At 45.6% G+C, this 23,398-nt stretch overlaps 5 protein-coding genes across 6 annotated transcripts; 2 read left to right on the plus strand and 3 right to left on the minus strand.

Moving 5' to 3' along the window:
• LOC109742150 (peroxisomal membrane protein 11-4) lies at positions 1 to 994 on the minus strand. Its single transcript, XM_020301226.4, has one exon. It carries the CDS (start codon positions 802 to 804, stop codon positions 115 to 117), a length of 690 nt encoding a protein of 229 aa, XP_020156815.1. The 5' UTR covers positions 805 to 994; the 3' UTR covers positions 1 to 114.
• Positions 995 to 3,337: 2,343 nt separating this feature from the next.
• LOC109742190 (uncharacterized) lies at positions 3,338 to 6,065 on the plus strand. Its single transcript, XM_020301282.4, has 2 exons — positions 3,338 to 3,467; positions 4,798 to 6,065. The coding sequence occupies exon 2, from the start codon at positions 4,822 to 4,824 to the stop codon at positions 5,812 to 5,814; it is 993 nt and encodes a 330-aa protein (XP_020156871.1). The 5' UTR covers positions 3,338 to 3,467; positions 4,798 to 4,821; the 3' UTR covers positions 5,815 to 6,065.
• A 3,625-nt stretch (positions 6,066 to 9,690) lies between these two features.
• On the plus strand, positions 9,691 to 13,469 carry LOC109742178 (vesicle-associated protein 1-2). 2 transcript variants are annotated; one of them, XM_020301264.4, is made up of 9 exons: positions 9,691 to 9,999; positions 10,271 to 10,341; positions 10,474 to 10,555; positions 10,645 to 10,760; positions 10,850 to 11,005; positions 11,087 to 11,128; positions 11,211 to 11,243; positions 12,638 to 12,715; positions 13,039 to 13,469. In XM_020301264.4, exons 1-9 carry the CDS (start codon positions 9,942 to 9,944, stop codon positions 13,150 to 13,152), a joined length of 750 nt encoding a protein of 249 aa, XP_020156853.1. In that variant the 5' UTR covers positions 9,691 to 9,941; the 3' UTR covers positions 13,153 to 13,469. The 2 variants fall into 2 exon arrangements, with proteins under 2 accessions (XP_020156853.1, XP_020156854.1); XM_020301265.4 differs by having other exon boundaries at positions 11,093 to 11,128.
• Positions 13,470 to 13,618: 149 nt separating this feature from the next.
• On the minus strand, positions 13,619 to 16,769 carry LOC109742195 (uncharacterized). Its single transcript, XM_073508817.1, has 7 exons — positions 16,393 to 16,769; positions 15,930 to 16,040; positions 15,628 to 15,825; positions 15,473 to 15,533; positions 14,771 to 14,895; positions 13,927 to 14,046; positions 13,619 to 13,887 (listed from the first exon to the last, which is right to left on the minus strand). Exons 1-6 carry the CDS (start codon positions 16,702 to 16,704, stop codon positions 13,984 to 13,986), a joined length of 870 nt encoding a protein of 289 aa, XP_073364918.1. The 5' UTR covers positions 16,705 to 16,769; the 3' UTR covers positions 13,619 to 13,887; positions 13,927 to 13,983.
• Positions 16,770 to 16,952: 183 nt separating this feature from the next.
• On the minus strand, positions 16,953 to 21,812 carry LOC109742188 (probable LRR receptor-like serine/threonine-protein kinase At1g63430). The gene is made up of 13 exons (XM_020301280.4): positions 21,534 to 21,812; positions 21,293 to 21,431; positions 20,604 to 20,675; positions 20,376 to 20,519; positions 20,146 to 20,274; positions 19,703 to 19,822; positions 19,568 to 19,629; positions 18,521 to 18,760; positions 18,242 to 18,447; positions 18,022 to 18,154; positions 17,763 to 17,920; positions 17,456 to 17,677; positions 16,953 to 17,365 (listed from the first exon to the last, which is right to left on the minus strand). Exons 1-13 carry the CDS (start codon positions 21,637 to 21,639, stop codon positions 17,135 to 17,137), a joined length of 1,962 nt encoding a protein of 653 aa, XP_020156869.1. The 5' UTR covers positions 21,640 to 21,812; the 3' UTR covers positions 16,953 to 17,134.
• Positions 21,813 to 23,398: the final 1,586 nt, after the last annotated feature.

Here is a 23,398-nt window from a genome sequence, read left to right on the forward strand (position 1 = left end):
TGCCATACAACAGTCTCGTAATAATAGGAGAAAATAATTAACGCGGTAAGCGTACATTTTTTACATAGTACATCTTGCCGGTCGAAATGCCTATCCAATCCGACCGAGCTCAGCTCACGACGGCCAGTTCCTGTACCATCCGGCCCAGGCGGAGACGAGCCCGCTGATCCCCAGCGTGACGGCGTGGTTGCAGAACGGGTTGGGCTCGATGTCCGCGACGGCGATGACCAGGTCCGCCAGGTTGGCCGCCGTCCCCATGAGCCGCATCACCCGGTCCGCCCGGATCCTCCGCACCTCGCCCTCCCTCTCCTCCTCCTCCTTCCCCTCGCCGCCGCGCAGCAGCGCCCTCTCCCGCCTGATCCCGCGCCTGATCATGATGAAGTCCATGACGATGAAGAAGACGTAGCCGACGCACTCGCCGAACGCCGACACGAAGCTGGCGCGGCGCGCCAGCCAGGGCTCCAGCACGCCCACGCGGGACAGCCACGTGAAGTGGTCGAAGAAGAAGTAGACCATCTCGCCGGCGTTGGCCAGCACGGCCAGCGCGCCGAACTCCCCCGGGGACCGCCGCAGCGCGTTCAGCCCCGTCAGCGACCGCCCCGACCGGAACACCTTGCGGCTCAGCCCGGCCGCCGTCTCCCAGCTCTTGGCCCGCCCCGCCAGCCCCGGGTGCGACGACTCGGCCGCCCAGTGCGCCAGCTTCGACACGTACTGGTACGTCTTCACCAGCTTGTCGATGCCGTCGCGCTTCGCCAGGAACACCACCAGCTTGTCCAGCGTGTCGCCGGCGCCACCGCCGCTCATGGCGGCCGATCGCTCTGGCACCGCTGCTGCGGCGGGTCAGGGGAGGCGCGCGCGCGCGTGCGTGGGAGGTCGATTTGCAGAGTTGGGGTGTGGGAAATGGACGCGATGGGTAGATGTGTGTGGCTGGGTGGGGATAAAGGGCCGTGGCGGGCACTTGGCTGGGATGCGTTTGTCGTCTGCGCCATGGGTGAGTGATTTTCTGGAGGTGGCGATCGAGGATGGATTGAGAGGGCCGAGGAAAGACAAACACTTTTGTTTGCTTGCTTGATCGGTTCATTACTTTACTTTCTCTTTATGCTTTTTTGTGGCTAGGTTCTGCTTTATCTTTATTCCGTCGACCACCAGCGTCGTGCATTTTGCCTTCCGACAGTAGCATTGGTATCGAAAATATGGTTGTGTCTAGGCCACATCTAGATATGTTTTAATTATTGCACATCTAAGTGAGTGAATCAAGCATAAAGAGAAAAAGAGAAAGAAAATATTCACACGAATCTCAATGTAAGATCAATGATATATGACTTAGATGTGCAATACTTATGGCACATCTAGATGTGCTTTAGCAAAACTGAAATATTGAAATATTAGTATCAGATTTGCTGGACATTAGTGACATGGATTTCGAATTTGGGCCGTTCAATTCGGTGGAGAAGGAAGCGGGCGTTGGCGGCACCACGACGTGCGGTAGCGAGGCCCGGGGACACCGTCAAGGCCTCTACCAGAAACGAGCCATAGCCGGTGGGGGCGAGTCCGAAGATTGATGGTTCGGGGTGGGGGTGCAGGTTCGTCGGAAAATTTAGATGATTGGCCGGTTTAGAGAGATGGTCGAGGGCGATGTAAAGCATGACGGTAGGGGGAGGGCGGGGCGGCCAGGCGGTCTCAAGAGCGTCGCCGACCGTGGGCGACAGAAGCAGGCGGTTCGGCCGGCGATCGTGGGCAGTTCAACTTGAGATCATGGGAAAGACGATGAACGATGCTTTTCAGGAGGTAGAAGGAGATCTCGCCATTCCCTTTACATCCAACTTTGAGAAAAAAATCGACTGACCAAAAGAAAATCCAGTCTACTAACCCCTACCCCGCCCCTATAAATATTGGGGTTTTAGTGATCTATACATCATACAGATTAAATGGAAAACACACTACATTGAACCTCCTTGATGACATCCCCCCCCCCCCCCCCCCGCCCCCTTTTTCTGGACGAATAGAAAACTTGCATTGGGTCAAAATGTCTTATCACTTAGAAAAATGTTTGCAAACCAGAAAAATTTCTTACTTATAAAATTTGTTTATCCAAATGGATGAACGAGGAAACTTGCACCGGGTCAAATTGACGGTCTAGGTATAAAAAATTTGTTTATCCAAATGGATGAACGAGGAAACTTGCACCGGGTCAAATTGACGGTCTACGTATACAAAATTTGCTTATCCAAAACAACAACCTACTTATGAAATTTGCCTGTAAACTTCTTCAGTGGCTCGATATTCCTTGGATTCATTGGTACCACTTAAATTTTTTCTTGAAATTGCAGGGTTCATTGTTACTACTACACATATTTTCTTAAAATTGAAGATAAACCCAGTTTTGTCTATGGAAAACAATGAACGAATCAATTATCCTCCCTCACGAGCATTTCCTTTGTTCTCACAAACAACGATCATTCAACTTCTTTTATTAGATTCTAGGCTAATAAGCCCATCCCTACAAAAAAACGCTTCTCAACCTATTTCCATAGTAAACTAAGCATAGTTTAGATGGTTAGTTTTCTTGTGGTGGAAGCAGGCCACCACAAAATCGATGCTTCATAAATGTTTTTCATGTTGCTCCAAAATAGATGAATAATAAGATCAATGCTCCCAAAAAATGAAATCATTTTTTTCCAAGTCTCTACAATTTTCATTCCATTATAAAACTTTAAAAGCAATCAAGACATTTGTCAATATTTGCTAAAAAATCAGATTATTTTAAGTTTCTTTTACTATTTACCCGAGCTCACATGAGCTCGAGCTCAGATTAACCGCGTCCCTAAGAGACCAAGATTTCACACGGTTCCTCCATCCGTACACTATTATAACACACAAAAGAATGGCCAAAACATGAGAAATCCAATTCGGCTTTCGGGAGCATATAATTTTTGTCTGCCAAAAATGTCTTTTGCAAATGTCAAAAGAAATTCAAAAAATAGATGTGTTCACTGTGACACCCAAATGCTACCTGAAATTTTTTAGTGGAAAAGCTTAAGCATTTTGACCTGTGAGAAGAAAACAAATCAAACCCGAAATTTTACATTTAACTTTGTTTTTTCACCGACAAAGCACTGCTATCCCGTTTCGCATGAAAATTTCAAGCACACTTATTAGACTAACATGAACATCCACACAAAAAATCAGAATTTTTTAATTCTTTCACTATTTATTTTGAATTTACTTTTTTGAGAGAGAATTCATTTTGAATTTACTGTTCGCCCAGGAGCAGATGCTCCCCAGAGCCGAAATGGCCCTCCTCCAAGACACGAGAACATTTCCATACCTCGGCCCACCGTACTTATTGTTGTGTATTGGGCCGGGTTGCCCCTTCCACCCCTCGCTCAAGCCGTGCGTCCGCCGCTGGGGAGAAGAACTGCTCGGAGGAGCTCCGGCCGGCGAGAAGCCGAAGGAAATCCAATCAGGTTAGCCTTCCCCTTTGTTCCGTCTATTGCGTTACCTATAAGAACTAGCCCCGAACAGAAGGTCCCAGCGCTCGGGCGAAATCTGCGGATCTGACCAGATTCGAGGCCTTGGGAATGTTTAGAAGTGCTCTCGGTCTCTCCGACGCCTGCGTTTACCACTGAATTTTGAGAAGGGAAACGCGGGGGATGGTTTGAGTTACTTCGTAGCTGTATACTCTTGTGATTTGTGAGGTTCGGTCGCTGAAAGATCAATCAAAGCTAGTGGTCAGTCGGTTCCGGCGAGCTGTGAGTACTAGCGCGTGTTTTTAAGGTGTAGGTTTTGCCATCAGGCATAGCTAGATGCACATACTCTGCGTAGTCAACCGATATGGGGATTTTGTTTCGGTTAATACAGAGCTTATTCGAAGTTATGCAAAATGACACACACTTAAAGTACAGGTTGTCCTTAAGTTTCTGGTGTTTAGTACCGTTGCTGCACAGATGTGGTGATTAGCTTGGGAACGTCAGTAACCTTTTCGACAGATTGTGTCCGCTGGGGAGAAGAACTAGCACTTTAGGTCTGTGTAAAGTAGCATCTTTATATCTCCTGGATCATTGGATTCAGGCCTAAATAGTTACCACTGTCTTGAATCTTATGCAATTTAAGCGGGGGACTTTGTATGTCTGGTTTTATAACTCATACATACTCTATAACTTTTGCTGTATTTACAAAATGTTAAATCTCACGCGTGCTAGATAATTCTTGCAATTTTTAAGTTTATTCCTAAGTGCTTAGGTATTTGTCTTTTGGCTTCAGTCTTTTTACTTAGCCTTCTTGACTCTTGTTAAGCTTTAGGTCTGATAGCAACTTCTCTGTAATGAGGTGCAGCTGAGTTCCATTTTTTATTGCATGTTTTACCATGTTTCCTGTCCCGGAAGTCAAAAGTATGCTTCCAGTTACAACTTACAAATTATAGCTATCAGTTAGCAAAAACAATCACAAGAGCTGAAGCTGGAGTTCTTTACTTAAAAACCTGTTGAATAAGAAGTATCACAGTAACTGCAATCATGAATTTCTGTACATCATTGAATATTTGATCTGCCTGTGGATTCTGCAATTCGTCGTTGGGACATGGACAAGCAATCTTTGGTTCAGTACCATCTAATAAATGGTTGAGTGACATGCCAAGACACAAATGACAAGCATTGTTTTACTCTTGTCAACCTGACATCCAACTTTATTGCATTTCATTGTTAGCCTGTGTTTGAGTTTATCTTACCTGCTAGATATCTCGCCACGGTCCAGACATTGGAGGCACTAATTTGTTTCACTTCTTTAATTCTTTTGCAGTGTTGGAATTTGACGTCCTGTACCATGGCTTCTTTGCTCTGTTCACAGATAAAACTAAACAGAGCATATGTTAGGAGGCAGGTTCATGAGAATAGACTTACGAGATTGCCCAGCTCTCTTCATTGGAGCCCCTTGCAGTCGGGCCACTTTAAAAACATTGCACTGCGATGCACTAAGAATTTGCCTTGGGAGGCCTCTCTACCATATGCTTCCGCAGAGGACGATGCCAGCATTGTCATGGGAACAAATGTTGTCGAGGCTATTGATACAGAAGAAGCTCCGGAGATTCCAATCCTCCAGAGTGACCAGGATGTTGTGGACGTGAAGAATGAACCTTCTAAGCAGCTAGCAACATTTAAGCTGCCAATGTGGCTGTTAGGGCCTTCGGTTCTGTTGGTTACCGGTATAGTTCCAACTTTGTGGCTGCCATTGCCTTCAGTGTTCCTTGGCCCTAACATCGCTGGCCTTCTATCCCTGGTGGGACTCGACTGCATCTTCAACATGGGAGCAATGCTGTTCTTCCTTATGGCCGACGCATGTGGGCGTCCAGAGAACAATTCATTCGACCTGACAAGGCAGATCCCAACTTCTTACAGATTGTGGAATCTGGTAGCCAGTATACTAGGCTTCGTTGCTCCTCTGGCCCTGCTTTTCGCGTCTCATCGAGGAGCTCTGCAGCCGCATCTACCGTTCATTCCGTTCTTGGTGCTGCTTGGGCCATACCTGTTACTCCTTTCGGTGCAGATGCTGACTGAGACGCTTACATGGCACTGGAAATCGCCTGTCTGGTTGGTGGCCCCCGTCGTTTACGAGGGCTATCGGGTGCTGCAGCTGATGAGGGGCCTCCAGCTGGCCAGCGAGATCGCTGCGCCCGGGTGGATGGTGCAGAGCCTTCGCGGCTTGGTGTCCTGGTGGGTGCTGGTCCTTGGGATTCAGTTGATGCGCGTTGCTTGGTTCGCTGGGCTCAGTTCCGCAAGCGATTCAAGCCATGGATCGAGTGATGATGTGAACAGATAGGTTTCTTCGTGCTGCTGTGCTTCTGCTGCTCACTGCAGGATAGAATGGGTGCCATGTTACTTCTGGTGCGTCTGCATTTGTCAGATGCGGTGCACGTAGAATAAAAGGAGTTTTGACTGATAGAAACTTTGAATCGTGCAACTGCTTTGGTATATAGATAAAATGAAAATTGTACATTGACGTGATGCTGAACAGTGGAATATGAGTGTGTAAGAAATACTTTACTTGAATACAGAATATATATGCTCCAAGCTGTTGCCAGTGTGGGTGTTGCTCCATTTCCTCGGAAGATCTGCACCTCACGGAGGCTTGTTGCCATGTGAAAAGGATATGGTATCCTTCCTTTATTCACAGGTTGTGCACTGCCAGGTGAGTTCTTTTGGTGGGTTCAGGATTCTGGGAAAATCTGGAGGAGGCTCAAGATTCGGGCGGAATCGGCCAAAAGAACTAGGCCAACATTCGTGTGCAGAATCAACTGGTTGGGTGTGTCATGTGTGATGGCAACAAAGCGAAGAAAAAACTAGTTATGTCTTTCTCAGATACTCCTTTTGGCGTGCGTACTCCCCTTGATACAAATCAAGCAGCATATCACGCAAAGTTGCTAAACACCCGACCTAACCCATGTGCCTTGAGATGCGTACGGTTCGCCTGCTCTGTTGAATTTCAGAGAGAGCAATTGTTCAAAGGAATTGGCGAAATCCTAGACTTGTCAACCACACGATAAGCCAAGCGACATGGCTTACGACCTAGTTAGTTGATTCAACACTGTTGGCGTGCGTCGCACGTCTGAGTTCGATTGTGCAGGCACAACTAAAATTTGCAAATTCGCCGCAGGAAATAAAATAAAATTTAGTAATGCATTTAAAGCTGCATATTTAGCTATTTTTGAAATGTAGATCCGGACCCAAGTGAACTTCAAGACACTTTTTATTTTATACCTATCTAACATACGATCGGCCATTGCAAATGCTAGAGCAGCTCCGACAGATGATGTAAAAGTTGATTTTAAGGATCTACATTTGTACTGTGTTTTATTAAGAAAATAGTTCTAGGGCAGAAGAGAGACGGTTATTGGGCATCAGGAAATAAAATAAATTTAGTAATTCATTTAAAGCTGCATATTTAGCTATTTTTGAAATGTAGATCCGGACCTATGTGGAGTTCAAGACACTTTTTACCTATCTAATAGACGATATCTGCAATTGCAAATGCTAGAGCATCTTCGACAAATGATGTAAAAATTGATTTTAAGGATCTACATTTGTGCTGTCCTTTTAAGAAAAGAATAGTTTTAGGGCAGAAGAGAGACGGTTATTGGGCATCACTGCCGTAACAAATGATGTAAAACCGATGCCTTAAAACTTTGGCCTTCTCCAACTATCAAACATTTTGAGCATGTTCAACACAATAAATCCAGAACAAATAATATCTAACACACAATTAGTACTTAGTTACTACATAGTTCATCAATACAGAGGTTCAAATTCAACGCACTTGTTCATCAAACATAACACAAAGTTCAAAACACATGACATGAACACATAGAGGTAGAATTAGGGTTCTTGTTCCTATTCCATGTCTATCGCGCCTCGATGAGATCTTTTTTAAGATCTTCGTGAGTATCCGCATCTAGAATGTCATGTTGAACTTGAAGAAAGTGTCATATGCGGTATTTACTTGTATGTGGTTGGGCCGGCTTCCCCATCAATTCATAGAAGGAGTTATGCAAACCTTTCACATGCTCATGCTCAATGATCATGTTGTGTATGATCACAGCGGCCCTTGGGATGTACCAAAGGATTTCTTGATCCCAAAATCCAACTAGTCCACACATGATAACAAATTGGGCTTGCAAATTTTCAAATAACATATCCACATATTTCCTAGCAGTTGCTTGAGCATTATGGAATTGAAATTCTTTCTTACTTTGGGGGCTTAAATCGACTTCACAGTTGCCCGCGCTTCGGATATATCCCATCCGCTAGGGTAGTAGCCCATGTTGTATGTGCGACCATCTTCTTGAAACTCCACCAGTGGTGATTCTCCATTGGCTAACCATGCAAAGAGTGATGATAGTTGGAGCACATTGATGGCATTAAAAAATCCAGGCATCCCAAAATATGCATGTCAAAACCATGTCTCTTGATTGGCCATGACTTGAAGAATGATGGTGGCATCCTTCATATGTCCTTTCAATTGTCCATGCCATGCCGCAGTGCAGTTCTTTCACTTACAGTGCATGCAATCAATTGAACCGAGCATACCTGGAAACCCACATGCTCTTTTTCATCTCCAAAAGTCTGTGAGTGTCCTGAGGATTGGGTGCTCTCAAATACTCTGGCCCAAAATATTAAACCACCACCTTTGCAATTTGCTTCACACACTTGATGGAAGTGCTCTCTCCCATTGCCAAGGGATCATCAACCAAAGTTGCATGAATAACATATGTCATCATGCGCAATGTCATAGTCACCTTTTGGACAATACCATGTCCAAGATCTCCGACACAATTCCTCCTCTGCTTTGATCATGTCGCTTCACACAATTGACAATGTGGAGGAACAAATCCGGAGCCAGTCTGAACTGGGGGTGAAAGTATCGATTTGGATACACTATATTTGGACCAAAATAACTGACCATCAATCTTGGCTGCCCATGTTGCTTCCTCCTACGAATCACCTCACGACCGACAACAGAACCATCATGCTTCGGCCGCTTGTTCTTCTTCATGTGCACCATCATGATCAAATCAACGTCCTCGTCTTTGTCCCCTCGTATTCCTCTCCGAAGGAGGAATCATCCCATGAAGACAGTTCAAACAAATTCATCTACATTTACACAATATCTGCATTAGATCTGCTCTTATATCGCAACAATTTTTTTACATTGGATGCTTTTCATCGAACACCTAGCGGGCACATAGGTGAATTCCGGCCGGCGTTGCTCACTGTGGCCGATGCGGGGCCGCCAATCTGGCTAGGAATGGACTGGGTGTGTTCTTGCTGCCGCCAAGTCTGAGCCTCCATAGCCGCGCCTCCCAACAGACGAGAGTTCTGAAGGAGAAACAACTCGGCGGTGGTCGCGGCGGCCACGTGGGGTACCGGGCTGTAGATGATCGACCTACAAGGCGAGCCTGGTGCTGCGGCGGCCATATTGGACGGCAGAGGGGCAAGGAACAGACAAAATTGTTGCAAATCGGGCAGCGCTGGAACCTCAATTGACGGCGGAGGCTGGGGTGGTGGTGGATATTCGGACTGATGGGAATGGGCCACTCGGCTGAGGTGCATGACGGTCTTGCCGCGGTGGCGAGTGATGGTGAGATCTAACCAGAATCGGTGTGGGGCGGCCACGGGTCGGGCGACCGGGAAACTTCAGCGCGGCGGCTGGTGTTCGTGTGTGGCTATGATGTTGTGTTTGGTTTTTGCGGCAGCCGGTAGAGATGCTGCAAATACGTAGCACTTGAGGCGGAAATTTAGGGTTGTTGCAGTTTTTTTAGCACCAAACAGAGATACATCATCCGTTGGAGTAGTGCTTTTGCATCCAAAATGCCCTGAATGACAGTTTTTAGCCACTGCCGTCTGTTCCACATTACTCCATCTGTCTTAAAAATTGTTAAATTCTTTTTTGATAAAAATGAATGTATCTAAAACTAAAATATGTCTAGATACATTCATTTCTCTGACAAGTATTTTCATGTCAACGATTCCCTTGATACTATTAGATGATTTTACCACAAACTTCATCATAGACAAATTCCTGATTTCTCCGCCTAAGAAAAGCGATGCGATATCTCAACCGTCATCAGCAGGGAAATTCACCTACCGCGGCATTGCCCTTTTGCAGAAAGAGGAAACCACACACAGAGGGTGTAAAGGCGCATCAGCCGCAACCGCTGCCGCATTTGGGTCAGGCAGCCCACCCACCCCGTGCTCAACAGCTCAATCGAGTCTCCCAACAAAAGACCACCACCACACCACTCCTGCTCCCTTCCGCGACTCCAACCAAATTCCCTTCCGATTCCTCCACTCCTCTCGCCCCCCGAGGCACACTCCCCCAAACCCTAGCTCTCCCCCTCCCGCGTCGTCGCCCCCCCGCGCCGAGCTCCAGCGCCGAATTCGCGCCGCAGGATGGGCTCCGACTCCAAGGAGCTGCTCGGGATCGAGCCCCTCGAGCTCCGCTTCCCCTGTACGGTCCCTCCTCTCCCTTTGTTTGTACTGTATTTAGCTGTTCCGGGGCACATGCCGCCGCCGCTGCTGTTCTCAAGGAATTCTCGGACTGATGTCGGCGCGGTCCTCGGTTTGAACTGCCGCGGCGTTTTTTAAATCAAACATTCCCGTGCAGTTTTTTATTTATCTAGAGCGTGGAGGGAATCCGGCGGATTCGCCGGCTTGTTGTACTGTTTGTGCTAAATTTGGTCCTCTTGTTTTTCTTTTTTTTCTTCTTCTGGATCGCGCAGTCGAGTTCATGAAGCAGATCTCGTGCTCCATGGAGCTCACCAACAGGACGGACGACTACCTCGCCTTCAAGGTAATTGGAATCACCACGTCCTTGTTTCCCACCAAGTGTTCCCAGTCTTCGTCACAGCACACAGCTCTGCAATAATTGTGTACAAAGTGTCTGAATGTGATGCCGCATTTGGTGAAACGTTGCGCCTCTTAGGTCAAGACGACCAGCCCCAAGAAGTACTGCGTGCGGCCCAACAGCGGCATTGTGCCGCCGCGGTCCACCAGCAGCGTCGTCGGTACTGCCAACTCCCATACACCTCTCACCAAAGTCATCAGGATGCTTTGCTATATTTCGGCGAAAAACTGACACTCTCTGATTTCTCAGTGACGATGCAAGCGCTGAAGCAGGCGCCGCCCGACATGCAGTGCAAGGACAAGTTTCTCGTGCAGAGCGCTGTGGTGACGGAGGGAACAGCAGTCAAGGATATCACCGGAGAGATGGTACAATTCACACTCTAATGCCTCTTCGTTGGTTCAGTTATGTTGTGTGATGTTTGCTTCAACAGTGCTAACAAGTGAACCTTGTGTAGTTTAAAAAAGAATCAGGGAATGTGGTGGATGAGGTGAGGCTGAAGGTTGTCTACGTGCAACCACCCCGGCCACCATCGCCTGTGCGGGAGGGATCTGAAGAGGGTTCGTCACCTCGGCCTTCATGGTCAGATGGGGCAAACATAAATTATCAAGATGTGAGATCTCTAACTCTATGCTGTTTCTTTCATTTCGTTTTTTGTTCTGAACTGCTTGAGGTGTGATCGATTGTTTTCTAGATGCAGGCAACACGGGAATCTGATGAGCCACCATTGTCCTCAGTTAGTATCTTAACCTCATCAGCTGTTTTCCTGGTATGCTCTTTTTTGTAACCATGTTAAACTGAGTTGTTGCTGGTTTCAGGCGCACAAGGAACCATCTGAGATAACCACTGAGGTTAGCTCCATCGAACAACTATTTAAGTCTGCATGGAATTTTCTATTAGAAGTATGGAAAGCAGAAATTGATTTTGTATACCTTCAGGGCATACTTTTCTGTAAATGTTTAACACTAATAGGGTTTGGCCAGATCAAACCTTGCATTGAATCCCTGAGAAGTAAAATTCAAGTACCATAGACATATATGACTTGCACTTTTCTTGATTATCAATGCACCTCAATCGCGTAGTCATATCATTTGGAAGGATGGCACAGCTGCAGAGTTATCATGGTGGTTTCCACTTAGTCACATATTCTCCCCAAAAATCATGCTAACATTTACTTCATAACTCTAAATTTAAATGTTTTAGGTAATCAACCTTCCTCCATTTACTTTGGAATTATTCTTCAAATATCAACTAGGCCCAGACTTTCTCAATTCTGTCTAACACTTACAAAGGATTAAGTAAATGTTGTGCATCACAAGTGCCATGCTTTGTAAAGGAGACGTTCAGTGAGCTGACACCTTGTTGCTTAGTACATAAGAATTATTTCAAACAACAAATTTATGTTCAAGATGATGTTGTACTTGTTAACACCATTAGACCCTGAGCAACGCTCAACTTAACACTGAAATAGTCAATAAATGACAACCAGAATACTGGATCTTTAAGCCTCAAACTGATGTAAGTATTTTGAATTTGTACTGTAATGTAATGACACATATTTAACCCACTAGTGAGCTGTATTAAGTTCACCTTTGTGATAATAGATAGTGGTGTAAGATATAGACAGTCATTTGCGTCGGCATCACTATGATGAACTTGCTAAACTTGAAATTAAGTGTTTCTGTGTTGGCTGATGCATTCTGGCATGCTGCAATATGCATTTGTTATCATACTACTGAGAACATGTATGTACGTCGGCCAAGCTCTAACTTGAAACTGGTCTGTTATGTTTCATCTCAGAGATCAGTGGATATTGGTCAAGCTCTAACTTATAACAAGATGCCAGTTTAGCAACCTGTATTCAGTTTGTCATCTTTAGTTGTTGGCCTTGTTGGCCTTTGCTAATTTCTCTCACTGTGGAGTTGCAATCGTAGCTAATTCCTCATAATGATACACCCAAATCTGCTAATTGGCATTAATATAGCAACTAGATTCTTTATTAGGTGCAGCAAATGCACATGCTTTGGTAGTACATTGTGTAAACTTTTGTATGTATATTTGGTACAGTCAATTACCTGCATTATGCGTACAACCCTGCACTATGAGTCAATAAATGGGTCATATTGAGAGCAGACTTTGTGCTCTGCTCACCACGTAACATTGTTCAGTTTTTCGTACACCTTTTGTTATAAGTATCTTTTACTTGCCTTGTGCCGACACCAATAATATCTCATGAATTGTGTAGACATCCCCGTTGATTTCAAGATTAACTGAAGAGAGAAACTCTGCTATTCAGCAGAACAACAAGCTTCGTGAGGAACTGGTTAGTGGACTCGATCTTTGATTCAACATTTTTGCAGCATGTTTTGTATTTTGATTGCGGTAGCATTCTTTCCTAGTGTTTAAGGCTTGAGAATTTTTTGTCATTATAGCGATAACACTGTTGCTTATCTTTGCATTTAACTTGGGCATATCTTAGGCCCATAGCCTATTGCATCCATAAACCATAATACCAAACTTGTTAGATTGCCCTTCATGATTGGAATATTGGTACTAGTTTACTACGGGAAAAGCTGTTAAATTTCAGCTGTGCATGTTGAAGCCTAACATAGTTGTAACTAAACATCTTCCGTTGAATCTTGGCAGGACCTTGTGAGAAGGGAGATCAGCAAGCAGAATGGCAATGGTGGTTTCCCGTTGGTGTTCGTGGTTGCCGTTGCTCTGCTGGGAATTCTGCTGGGTTATCTCATGAAGAGATAGAGGATCCCTGTGTAATCCTGCCTGCATCTTGTTAGGCTCCTGTCCTCATCAAAATGGAGCAGTGTTGTCATCTGCATTCTGATGCGCTCATTTACATGTACGGCACTACTACTTAACAGCACAATATCTTAGGGTATGATGTCGCCTGTAGTCGCAAGTGTCAGATTGGGTTGACCATCATACCCGGTCGAGTAGTCGTCACGGTTAACCTTATGGTTGTTTGTCATATATGGCTACTTTTAGCTTGGGCGTTAGTATAACTTGGTATAATTGTTAAAAATGACTTTCGCCTATCTAGTGCTGATTCCCTCATGGTATATTTGTCCAATGTTGGTGCTTGGTTAATTACGCGTGTACTTCATCCTGAATTTTTGGATATCATACGACGCTGGATTCTTGCTTAATTCGATGTCCATGTACCACTTGCAGTATAGTGATTCCTATTAGAACAGCAACAGTGGTCCCGTAGTAAATAAGAGCACGGCGAATTGGTGATTCCTATTAGAACAGCAACAGTGGTCCCGTAGTACTACTCAACAATGTACATGAACAATTAATCCTAGATGAAACAGCTACTCCTACAAGGACCTTGATTGATATGCAGCTCCTGTGAACAGAGGTTCTGTTCAGTCCTGGAACTTTCATCGACTCATGCCTCCAGGCTCCAGCGATCTGCGCCCAGTTTCACCTTCAAACCCATGCCGTCTTAATAGTTAGGTTTTGGAGAGGCACCGTCTGTTTGCCCTATCATCATCACTCCTCTGGCTGATGCAACTGTTTGCCCTGTCATCATCACTCCTCTGGCTGATGCAACTGTTTGCCCTGTCATCATCACTCCGGCTCTTGCAACATGTTGCATCGAGACACGATGGTGCGGAATTCCTCAAGGCTTATCTGTGAAGGAAAATTGAGTTGTAAGAATTGGATTCATGTTCAAAAGGTTAACACTCCTTATTGTAGCGCTGGCAGGTCGCTGTCGAACGACTGTTTTCAGCATCTGTTTGACAAAAGGGCCATGCCGAGTAGGTATCTGCTGTTGGAATCCATGTTCCACAATAGTTATTTAGAAATGTTGTGATTAGTTAGCAAGTTAAAATGACTGAGAGTTATCATTAGGTGGACAAACGAGCAGTATTGGCCCCTCTCTCTAGTTGAGCTTGATAAAACGGCATCCTAGTGAGGTCAGTGGTCACTGCTCACGAGTCAAGCGGTCATTCAGTAGTGCAAGTTGACAAAAAGATAGCTATCTAACACCAAAAAAGTAGGACGCGACTATCAAAAGGATGGAGTATATAATTGCTAGTCAATAAGTACACGATGAATTTAAACAATTCACCTTCTTAAATACATTGGCAAATAGCAGGGGAAATGATGGAAATCTGCTAGCTCAGGCTTGGCGAAAACAGGCACCACCTGAGAAGTGCATTTATAACTGATTTAAATGTATAATTCTCCACAAGGGAACCAGTTGTCCGTGTTAATTGATTTGAATATGGTTCCATGAGTGCACAGAAATCAGACTATTTATGGTTTCCCACATCAGAAAACTGGATTCTAAACAATGCATCATTTAAAGTAGAAAAATGATAACATTTTTATTCAAGAACAAAGGACAAACCTTTCCATCTTTGTCACTGTCAAAGCAATGGATCATCTTAGATAGCTCAAAATCTGTCCAGATGAAATCATTTATATTGGCCATTTTTTCAAGATCCCATGGTGCAATGTATCCTTTTCCAGCTTCTGTACATCAAAGTAGAAACCAATTCACAGTCCATATAAAAGTAAGATATTTAGATAAAACCTTATAGTACAGTGACAAGAAAAGAGGAACTATGCCAATCAAAATTTTGTGCTTCTGCTATGAACATAACTAAACCCATTTGTCTATAGGGGAATACCCAACTGAAGATACTTCAGCGTGGACAAATCAGCTTGGCTTGTTGAATACTCCCTCCGTCCCAAAATTCTTGTCTTAGATTTGTCTAAAAACGGATGTATCAAGTCATGTTTTAGTATTAGGTACATCCATATCTAGACAAATCCAAGACAAGAATTTTGGGACGGAGGGATTACTGTTTAAGAACTAATCTTAATTCCCCTGGTAAGCATCGCAGGATCACACCATACGTAACTCTAACCAATACGCAAATCACAAGGGCATCAGAACAAAACGCCTATGTTACTTTAGGCTCATAGGCTTTCCTACTAAGACTATTTCCTCAACAAACAATTATGCATAGATGCAACACAAAATCCATTTTCTAGCGGAACTCAGGTTTTAAATGCCATAAAAGGACTTCCAAGTCAGATAAAATACCATCAAATGAGAAGAATATTGCCACCACATCATCTTCCGACAGTTGAATTCTGCTCCTGACCTGAAAGCAAGCAATGGAAGCACAATTATGCAAAACACAAGTAAGTTTGGGATGTAAAGCTAATACTGTACATGTCATTCTGGAAGGAACATACCTGCTTCTTTGTCTTCCTATTTTTAGCGGAATCCTTAACAGGTGTGGTATTGTCATCTTTGCACGGCGTGCTTTTTCGTCCTTTGGCTCCTCTGCTCGAAGTTTCTGCAACTGTTGTTGTCGTGACGGAACTTTTTGAAGGTTCTGTTGTTGTCGTCACAGAACTTTTTGAAGGTTCTGCCAGGGAGAGCGCAATCGCCTGCATATGGCGAAGAATCATGAGTGGAGAAAGGATCAGGAGTTCAATAAGCATTCAAGGATCACATCCGTTTTTGGCGCCTGCATTTGCGACGTATGTATTACCTGTTGTAAGGCTGCGTCATCATCCATAAAATCGGTGAAGGGAGCACCTTCTTCTTCTCTAACAGTACTTTTAGAAGAGCTTCCCAAGTTCATTTTCTTCTTTGCCTTTCCCTGAAAAGAAAGCAGAGAAAAGAAAACTATGCATTAGTACTAATATAAAAGATCAGATCTCCATGGAGTTTCACATTCCATTTCTTTGGGAGATCTCCAACCCATCGTGCAGTAAAATCTATCAACCTTGTGTTGCTGCTTGGATATTGCTAAGACCGCGATTTAGCAAATTAACCTGTAAGGATGCCATGAACAAGCCCACTAACCCTAATGGCATTACAATTGATGAAAAAAGTGCTTGATACGCTATCACCAAAACAATAGCGTCAACTAATTCATACTAACAGCGATGATGCACACAAGATTCAAGGGCCTGGATTAGTGGATTTGTTCCACCGGAAAATTGGGGCACCTTTTGGTTAGACCTAGAGGAAGGCTTGAACTCCTCGTCGGAGTCTTGGTCACTGGCCGACGAGCCCTCCTCCTCCTCCCCCTCCTCGCCGCCGCCCCCTTCCGACGGGAGGTATTCCTCATCCGCATCGTCGGATCGTTTCTTCTGTTTTCTCTTGGCCCCCGCCGCCGCCGCCGCCGAGGACGGCTGGTTGAGGAGGGGGGACGCCGCGAGGCGGCGGATGCCGAGGGCCTGGAGGCGGGCCTCGTTCTCCCGTATCCGCGCCAGCCGCTGCTTCTCGTACTCCGTCAGGGGCTGCTCCTCTCCCGCCATGGCGACGCAGCGGCTGCGTTTTTTTCCTCTCTCTCCGACGAAAGTGTGAAATTGCCTTGTGTTTCTTCTCTTGATTTTTTTGAGGGGTCTTCCGTTGATTTTCTCGTATGGGCCTGATTTTATTGGGTTGATATGGGCCTTTTTCTATGGGCCTGATTTTATTATGTGGATGGGCTGTAGGCAGATATCTCTACTCAAACAAGCCTTTCAAATTACTTTTTTTTTCTGAGCACATCAAAACAAAAGCCTGAGCCAGCACACTCACACATTCGTAAAATGCTAACGCTGTTCTTGTAGACATGGATCAAAAACCAATCTTCTTTTAGGCAAATTAATTCACTGTGCAGTTGCCGTCTATATGAACACACGACAGCAGCGCCCGTCAAAACACACACGCACACACACATGACAGAAGCGAAGCAAGGGACATCTAGGAGATGGCCGCCTCCGCCCAGGCCAGTGAGGAGTCCCTGACGGACGTGTCGACGCCTTCCTCGAGGATGGCCCCGATCATGTTCATGGAGGGCCTCCGCGACGGCTCGGCGTCGATGCACAGGTTCACCACGTTGCAGATGATGCCCAGGCTCTCCTGGCCCACGCTCTTCAGCTTCGGGTCCACCAGCTTGCCAAACTCCCCCGGCTGCTCCAAGTGCTTCCTCGCCTGAAACACATATATGATTTAGTTCTCTTGTAGATTTGTCATACTACTACTACTTATCCTGAGCTTTTTTGATTCAGGCAAGACGCTTACCCATTCCAGCAGGTCGTCTGTATCCTTGGAGAGCGAGGCTCTGCCGCTGATCAGCTCCAGGAGGATCACCCCGAAGGCGAAGGTGTTGGCCTGGACGTCCATGAACCGCACGTGCCGGGAGTCCACGACGCCGTTGGAATGCCCGCCGCCGCCGTTCACCACGCAGCCGGAGCTCAGGAGGGGTTTGCCCACGAGACCCCTCCACCTCTCGAAGTCAATTATCTGCAAAACAAAACCCATTTCGGCTGTGAACATCTTGCTGTCAACTGCACCAAAGACGCCATGTTCCAAGAAGCAATGCGCCGACCTTGGGTGAGAAGTCTTCCGTCAGATAGATGGAGCTGGAGGCCAGCGCTGCCATGGCGAACGGCGGCTGCAGCTCGGTGTGCAGGTATCTGAGGACGCGCGCGATGCTCAGCGCTATCTTCATCCGCCTCGGCCAGGATAGCTGACACCCTTCCACATCTGAAAGCACACGACACCCAACCAACAAGATTCAGTCATATATATGTCACCTTCTCAAATGCAGCAAGGTTACAAAGCTTTCAGTGCTGCCAAAAGCTTACCGTGGAGATGCTCATAGAGCGTCCCGTTGGGTGGGTACTCGAAGACCACCATCCTTGAGAACGGATCGGACGACTTGCAGTATCCCACCATCTTCGCGGCGTTTTCGTGACTCAATCTCGCCACTTCTACCACCTAAGGGTCCAAGACACCAAGAGATATGGTCAAAGAGCCGTGTAAAATCTTTGGCATCAGTGTCAAGTTGGAGAGCAATCAACTCACCTCCTTCTGAAAGTAAAGCTCGACGTAGTTCGTCCAGTAGTGCACCGGAGCGGACATCGACACGACGGCGATCTCCCGGCCATCCTTCATGGTTCCCTTGTACACCACCGTCTCGTGGGAAGACCCAATTATGTTGCTGAAGTCTTCGCAGGCCTCGGCGAGCTCTTGCCGGCTTATTTTCGGGACATTCGCCAGCAGGTCATCGTCTGCATGAGCAAAAAAATTGTAAGTAAAGCAGTACACACTCCAATATTTGTCAGTGAGAAGACAAACACTGACCAATTGAGATCACGTTGTTTTCCTTCCAGCTTAACGCTCTTGTCCATGGAACACCTCTCCCGGAGGACCTATCTTTGCGTCTTCTGAGACCAGCGATGGCACAGAGCGTTAAGATGGAGAGCACTGAAACTCCTGTCACGACTTCCACGATGAGGAGCCACAGTGGCTGTATCACTCTTCCTCTCTGCCCATCTTCACCAATACTGTTGTTGTCTTTGCCTGCATCCGTGCTGTTTCCACCTGTAATTATGACTCAATATACTCACTCACTGCTCAGGAAAATTAAATTACACGAGGAGACTTAAGTAGGTTAGACCATTTTGAGTTATATTTTATTGCTAAAATGCACAGGGCAGTTTTGATCTGCTTCCCGCAGTGCTGAGGTAAATATCTGACAGAAAAACTGAATACTTGGAAAAACATGGATACATTGGACAAACACAAGAAGATTAGGACAAGAGATCAAACTAAGGGACAAAAGGAAGAATGTGACAGAAAGGGTCCAAGAAGGAAGCGAACAAAGCGGCAAATTTCTTCTCTTTGTTTTAGCAAAGCATAACTAACATTCCCACTACAAGTAGGTCTCATGATGTCATTCACAACGTAGGTCCTACTTTGCTAATGTCGACTAAATTTGAACAAGCAATTTTTAAGTTCCTATGGCCGCACCATCAGTGGCCTCGAGCCCCAAAGCGTGACACCTTTTTACTTTTTGAAGATGAACAAATGGCTGTGAATATTCTTCAGTCTAGCCTAATGCCCTAGTGCAGTAGTAGTTCCTTTAATAAATACTGCAACGGTAGTTGCTAAGAATAGTGTGGAAATAGCTTACTATGAAGCAGATGCACAAGACAATTTCATCCAAGTAATATACTGTATTATTTTGCCAAAAGGAACTGCAACAGGTAATGTCTACATGGTCTTGTAAAATTACAGAAACACAGCGGCAAACAGCAAAAAATAAAAACTTAATAGAATCATGGTGCTGAAAATAGGACTAAACTTCATGAAAGATTGTAATGTGTTAAAAATGGTACATCACCGTACATTGCCAGTCAGCACGGTTCATTGTGTCATTGTTCTGGAAACAATTTCCTGCCATTCTTGATCTGTTCAAATACTGTAAAACAGGTAAGTTCAGATAGACTTAACTGAAATGCAAGCCACAAAAGAAAGATGTACCTTTGAATATGATTCAAGCACGCAGGAATACTTCCAGCTAAAAGGTTATTTGAGAGGTCTATATCAGTTAGCTGAGCTAACTGACACAAACCAACTTGATCTTCTTTCTTGGTGGACACCCTGAAAGAAAAACAATCAAAATATTTCTTATTCATATGCAATGTCCACACAGAAGAAGCATATCTGTTGAGGATTTTTTTGGCAACTTGGTCACTGTATCTTGTCTCATCCTCCAGCTTGTTTTGAAACGATAAACCGTATCGGCATCTTCTCTTACTACTATTGTGAAACAGAATCAGTGCTGATTGATGCTGACTTCTTAACTAAATAACTTTATTGTGTTCACAGGAGAAGAGACGTGCTTCCGGGCCCTTCCAGAATCCAGATCATGCATGCTGGAAACAGATATTTGGTTTTGAAGACTCTGAGAAAGATGTGCTTACATGGTCGAACTATTACTTCCAGGAATAGTCCCTGTAAGGCTATTATTGCTCAACCGTAGCTCCTTGAGGTTTGTCAGCTTGCCGAGCTCAGGAGGGAGGGCGCCACTCAACCGATTCGCGTGAAGGTCTCTAGGGCATAAGAGAAGAGAAGAGTTATGAATGAACTTGAAAAATACATGATGGCAGCAGAAACACAAGTTGATCACAGCTTCTGGGCTCTGGGGTAGTACATTGTTGAGATGTTTTGCATGTCACCAGTCTCACTTGGAATAGGCCCCTGCAGTAGATTTGTACTGAGATTCAGCACAGTGAGGTTCTTTAGCTTGCCGATTTCCCTCGGTATCGAGCCCGTGAATGCATTGTGATCCAATATGCTGCAAGAAGTTTAAAAGGCCTATTATTCTCAGTTGTTGCAGGCGAAGTATATTTTTGTAAAGACGAGGGTGACAATGACATACAGTTTTTGCAAAGAAGTCAAGGATCCAATCCGTGGTGCCAGGAACCCCACGAGAGATGAATTGGATAAGTCCCTGGACAGTGGCAGCAAGTAATAAGACACATTACTCCAAGAGAATAAGCAAGTTTATCAACATATAAAATAAAATAAAACATGTTTTTTGACACTGTCATAGTGTCAAAGAAACTTCTTATATTAAGCTATAGAGGTAGTAGGTAATAACTGCAATGCTGAACATTTCTTAGTTTGTTTTAAAAAAACGAGAATTCCATTGGCATGTGGGACCACAGATCCACCAAGTCAGTTTTCTTTTTCTGTAGCTGCCTCTGGGGTCAACTGAAGATAGGAGAGGGATGTGGTAATAGTAGGTAAAAAAAATGATGGTAGCTTTCAGCTGGATGTCTCATCGTGCTGTCGGAGACTTTTCTTCTCTGAAATGGAGTAAGAAACATGCATCATTCTCTCCGGCTGCTGGCCTTGGCCTTCTCCTTCCTTGGTGGGTTACTGTTTATTTCCGTTGGAGAGTGGAGAGAGCGCAGGAAGAATTGTTGGTATCATCAAGCTCCGTAGGTAGGTGGCGAACAAACGGCCGAACAGGTTCTTCCATTCGGGGGAAATAAGGGCCGGAGATATGCTAAAAAAGTAAAAATAAAACAGGAGATGGAAAGGAATAGTAGAAGAAATTCTTACAGAGTCACCACGCGGGCGTCGAAATCCGAGCAGGTGACGCCGAACCACAGGCAGGGATCCGGGTCGCTGGAGTTCCAGTCCGACAGCCTCGCGAGTGGGTCGTCGTAGATGGCCTTCTTGAAGGCGAGCAGCGCCGGCACTAGACCCAAGAAGAAGGACGCAGCAGCAGCAAGCAATCAGCCACTGAAGAAGACGCGCAGAAAGGCGGGAAATATACAGCAAGGCAAGGGCGGTAGAGTACCGTCGTCTGAGACGTCGGGCTGAGGGTCCGCGACGAGGAAAGCGCGGCCGGGCCTGAGCCCCGTGAGCAGCAGCAGGGAGAACCCGAGAAGCAGCAGCCTCGCCATCGTCGTCGCGGTAAGCTTGGCCCGAAGCAGGGGAAAGAAGGGCCTGTTCACATGGTAATCTCTCTCTCTCTCTCTCTCTCTCAAGCCTCGTGTGTTCACTCGAGTTTTTGTATGTAGAAGAAAGGAGGAGCGCGAGGAGGTTGCACTTAACGGCCACGCCAAGCAGTGATGATGGCCTATTATCACGCTTGCACAAGAGCACTCCAACAGGGCAACCATACCAGACCACCGCATATACGTTAATTAACTTATATAAACTTAGCCACACGTCCTACTTGTGTAGCGTAGCGTACGTGAGAATTAGCATACGGGGCACGTTTGAACTTGCGCCACTCCTCAGAATCAACTTGTACCGGGTCGAACTGCAGATGCGGGAAGACTCGGACACGAAAGCTCGGAAGTACTCCCTCGCAAAAAAGAAAAAAAAAAGCTCGGAAGTACGTACTGTACCATCGGTCGATCGAGACACGTGCCCAACTCGGCTCGACTCGAGCGCTGCGTACGTACCAGATCAGGCGCCGAATTGTCATCGTTACGTGACGCTGATGCCTAAGCTCTAGTAAGTAAGTACCAGAGCTCCCAAGTTTATTGTTTATCCGTATGATGATCATCATCTATTGCGGTCTGAAACGGCTCGAACCAGTAGTACCGGTTCAAGCCTGGGTTGGGTTGGGAGGCAGGGCACGCTCCTCTTCCCTAAGCACGCACACGCGCGCTGAAGGCGACGTGTTGGGAGACCACGATAAGTCTCTCGGGGTTCAGGGCATAGGATATTGTTATGCTCGGTGTCATGGCCCGGCCGGGCTGCTGCTTCTTTGTGCCGTGGCTAGCCATGGGTTGTTTCCTTGCAACTAGCCATAGCTACTTGATTGGCGGATGGATTTGTGGTTTGTGGTTGATTTTTACTATATTAGATTAGGGAATGACGCAAAAACCTTTGAAGAAGAGTTGGTGCACCCACTATTAAGAAAGTTACGCGGATGCTAGAGGATTCATTATTCAAGGGGGGCACGCGTCACCGGGTTTGCATGATTTTGTCAGCGGAAAAAGGTCAAGAGCAGGGCGCCATCATATGCCGTAACCAACCAAAATGTTATTAATAATTGTAAGGTACACTGATTGACTAACTCAAAGAAGAAGCATGCATCCCCATGTCCTGCAGATTGATTTGGGACACATGCTTGTTTGTTTCGTTCTCTCCGAAGAAGAAGAAGAAGAAGAAGAAGAAGAAATGTGCAGTCTTTTCGCTCTTTCCGGTGGTCGACGCATGCATGAATTCAGGTGGGTTTTCAAGTTTGATCCTTTCCAAATATGCACATGGTACAAGACCGGTGGAATCAACATTGGGTGGAATGGACATTTGTTTAGCTTAAAGATGACATCAAAGCGAGCCCCTGATGCTTCCAAGCAAATCAAGATCAAGTACTAGAAATGATGAACCCTATGGGTGCAGAATTTGGAGCGGGGGTACAACAGCCTTCTGCCGCACGCTTGCCTTATGAGAAAAGAGTGGCTATTTTTCTTGTTACGTCGCGTCGTGCGGTGCTCTTCATTGTCTAGGAAACAAATTTGTCCACAAAGACATGGATGAGAATGTTCAATGAACTAGGTCGGCAAGGAAAAGACGGTATTCAAGATAACAGGATGTTGGTACTTGGTCTCTCTCCTGCAGGTTTGGTCCTCTTAACATAATACTACTCTACCTTCGGTCTTCTTATTGAATTAAGAATGTGATGATCTTTCGCAGCCCTTCTTCCCA

This window comes from Aegilops tauschii, chromosome 2, assembly GCF_002575655.3.
Source record: "Aegilops tauschii subsp. strangulata cultivar AL8/78 chromosome 2, Aet v6.0, whole genome shotgun sequence".
Lineage (NCBI taxonomy): Eukaryota > Viridiplantae > Streptophyta > Magnoliopsida > Poales > Poaceae > Aegilops > Aegilops tauschii.

Bases quoted from the DNA above. Each gene is read 5' to 3' on its own strand.
- LOC109742150 (XM_020301226.4), bottom strand. From the start codon at position 804: ATGAGCGGCGGTGGCGCCGGCGACACGCTGGACAAGCTGGTGGTGTTC.
- LOC109742190 (XM_020301282.4), top strand. From the start codon at position 4,822: ATGGCTTCTTTGCTCTGTTCACAGATAAAACTAAACAGAGCATATGTT.
- LOC109742178 (XM_020301264.4), top strand. From the start codon at position 9,942: ATGGGCTCCGACTCCAAGGAGCTGCTCGGGATCGAGCCCCTCGAGCTC. The intron at 10,556-10,644 runs GTACTGCCAACT...CTGATTTCTCAG, and splicing joins GTCCACCAGCAGCGTCGTCG to TGACGATGCAAGCGCTGAAG. The intron at 11,244-12,637 runs GTTAGCTCCATC...TGAATTGTGTAG, and splicing joins CATCTGAGATAACCACTGAG to ACATCCCCGTTGATTTCAAG.
- LOC109742195 (XM_073508817.1), bottom strand. From the start codon at position 16,704: ATGGCGGGAGAGGAGCAGCCCCTGACGGAGTACGAGAAGCAGCGGCTG. The intron at 15,826-15,929 runs GTAATACATACG...CGCCATATGCAG, and splicing joins ATGACGCAGCCTTACAACAG to GCGATTGCGCTCTCCCTGGC. The intron at 15,534-15,627 runs GTATGTTCCTTC...GCTTGCTTTCAG, and splicing joins ATAGGAAGACAAAGAAGCAG to GTCAGGAGCAGAATTCAACT.
- LOC109742188 (XM_020301280.4), bottom strand. From the start codon at position 21,639: ATGGCGAGGCTGCTGCTTCTCGGGTTCTCCCTGCTGCTGCTCACGGGG. The intron at 20,520-20,603 runs GTATGTCATTGT...AACTTCTTGCAG, and splicing joins TTGACTTCTTTGCAAAAACT to CATATTGGATCACAATGCAT. The intron at 19,630-19,702 runs GTACATCTTTCT...GTATTTGAACAG, and splicing joins TGCTTGAATCATATTCAAAG to ATCAAGAATGGCAGGAAATT.